Below are 1945 nucleotides of genomic sequence, written 5' to 3' on the forward strand. Positions count from 1 at the left end.
GCCTTGGGGCACCCGCCGCACCACGCACCTGTCTGCGCCGCCACCACCTACAACGTGGCGGACCCGCGAAGATTCCACTGCCTCTCCATGGGTAGGGCGGGATCTCCGGGCACCTGCGCGCAGCGCCTCTTGCCCTCCTGGGAGCAAACTTTCCGCCTCCAGTGGAGGAAGTGGGAGCCCTGGGACAGGGTGGGGAGGGAGGAGGGACCTTGAGTGGAACTGTAGCGTTGCCCCCAGAAGTGCCACCACGAAGCTGGGAGTTAGAGCTTGCCAGTTTCTCCAAGCAATGGTGCGCTTCGCTCCTGGCACCGGGTGCTGGAAGGTCACGTTATATCCAGGCCTTTGAGACCTCGAAGGCGAGGGCAGAGAAATCACACGGAAACTGACCTAGGTTTGGGGTGGGCGTGTTTGGACCTCAGTGTGGCATCCGTTTGTAGGGCTGGCCAAAGCGAAGCGACGCTTTCGACTAAACTTGCAGCACGCCTAGGCTGGGGGGGTGGGCGGTCACGCAGTGTGCCCAGCACACAGCTCCTCCCTTTTATTCTTGGACTTAATGTCCTGAGAGTCAAAGGCCTCCACTGGTTTTGGGTGTCCCTTTCCTACCCCGCTAAGGAACGACATGCCTTACAAGGGGAAAGGGTGAGGTGGGATACCAGAGTTTGGGCTTTGGGGTGGGGCCCTGACCGGCACCCTCTCTAAGGGACAGCAAGCAGGGTGGGGCGCCTTGGCCGAGTCTTACCTCTGTCTCTCTCTGGGCCGGTCCGCAGGAGGCTCTGACGCCAGCCAGGTCCCCAATGGCAAGAGAATGAGGACGGCGTTCACCAGCACGCAGCTCCTGGAGCTAGAGCGGGAATTCTCTTCCAACATGTACCTGTCTCGACTGCGGAGGATCGAAATCGCCACGTACCTGAACCTGTCTGAGAAGCAGGTGAAGATCTGGTTTCAGAACCGCCGAGTGAAGCACAAGAAGGAGGGGAAAGGCACCCAGAGGAACAATCACGCGGGCTGCAAGTGCGTCGGTGGCCAGGCGCACTACGCGCGCTCAGAGGACGAGGACTCCTTGTCGCCAGCATCCGCCAACGAGGATAAGGAGATTTCCCCGTTATGAGGAGGGCCGCCCCCATCACACCAATGGCCCTTAACAGCCCCCAAATACCAACACGGGGGGGGCACCCAAGGGCGGAAATCCTTGTCATCAACACCATGAGTCTGGAGAAGGGCCCCCCCCAAGACATCCTGGAGTGACAAGCCTGACCTGACCTTCGAGTCTCCTCCTTGACTTGTTTATTTGAGGCTCCCCTCAAAGCTATAGATTTCTTAAAAATGTAAATAATCTAGAGTATAACTCAGTCTCATCATAGAGGAGAAACAGGGTCCGTGTAAGTTGAACACAAATGGACGTTGTTTTTGAAAGTGCAGTCATTCCTACACCCCCACTGTCTTTCAGAACCCAGTAAGAACATGGGGGTTCTTGGTTCTGCTCTGTCCTTGTTGTTTTTAAATGGAAACATTGAAGTTACAATGAATTTAGAAAATTAAGCCCTGTAGGTCTTGCTTTCTGAAAACTTGCCTGGGGAGAGTTTAAAATCCACTGGAAGCCGTTTTGTATGTGAATAGTTTTATATACAATTTATATTTATATTTATTTAAATAAATGAAGCAAAATCTCAATTGGAAATGTTTGTGCTCCTAATATCAAGAGAAAGGCTGGTGGGGACTGTCTTGAGGACAGAAAACCATTGACTATAACTTGGTGAAGTCGGTCTCTTGGCTGAGGGCGTTTGTGACTCTAGGTTTTCTGTGTAAAAAACTTCTGCCAAGATAACACCCTTGGTCCTTAGGGTGCCAGATAGTACCCCCCCCTCCTTAGAATAGGTCACAGTCGGCAGGATAAAGCAGCCCATTGAGAGAGACATGGACACTGACAGGTATTTAGCAAGGAGGG

The 1945-nt window shown here is 53.5% G+C and overlaps 1 protein-coding gene across 1 annotated transcript; it reads left to right on the forward strand.

Annotated features, from left to right (window-relative positions):
* Positions 1-6: 6 nt before the first annotated feature.
* GSX2 (GS homeobox 2) lies at positions 7-1144 on the forward strand (the record flags this gene model as incomplete). Its single annotated transcript, XM_006143682.1, has 2 exons — positions 7-91; positions 768-1144. Coding segments are annotated over 2 exons (426 nt in total), but the record flags the coding sequence as incomplete, so codon positions are not given.
* Between the last annotated feature and the right edge of the window lie 801 nt (positions 1145-1945).

The sequence above is a fragment of the Tupaia chinensis genome, unplaced genomic scaffold (genome assembly GCF_000334495.1).
Source record: "Tupaia chinensis unplaced genomic scaffold, TupChi_1.0 Scaffold000102_1, whole genome shotgun sequence".
NCBI classification, from domain to species: Eukaryota; Metazoa; Chordata; class Mammalia; order Scandentia; family Tupaiidae; genus Tupaia; species Tupaia belangeri.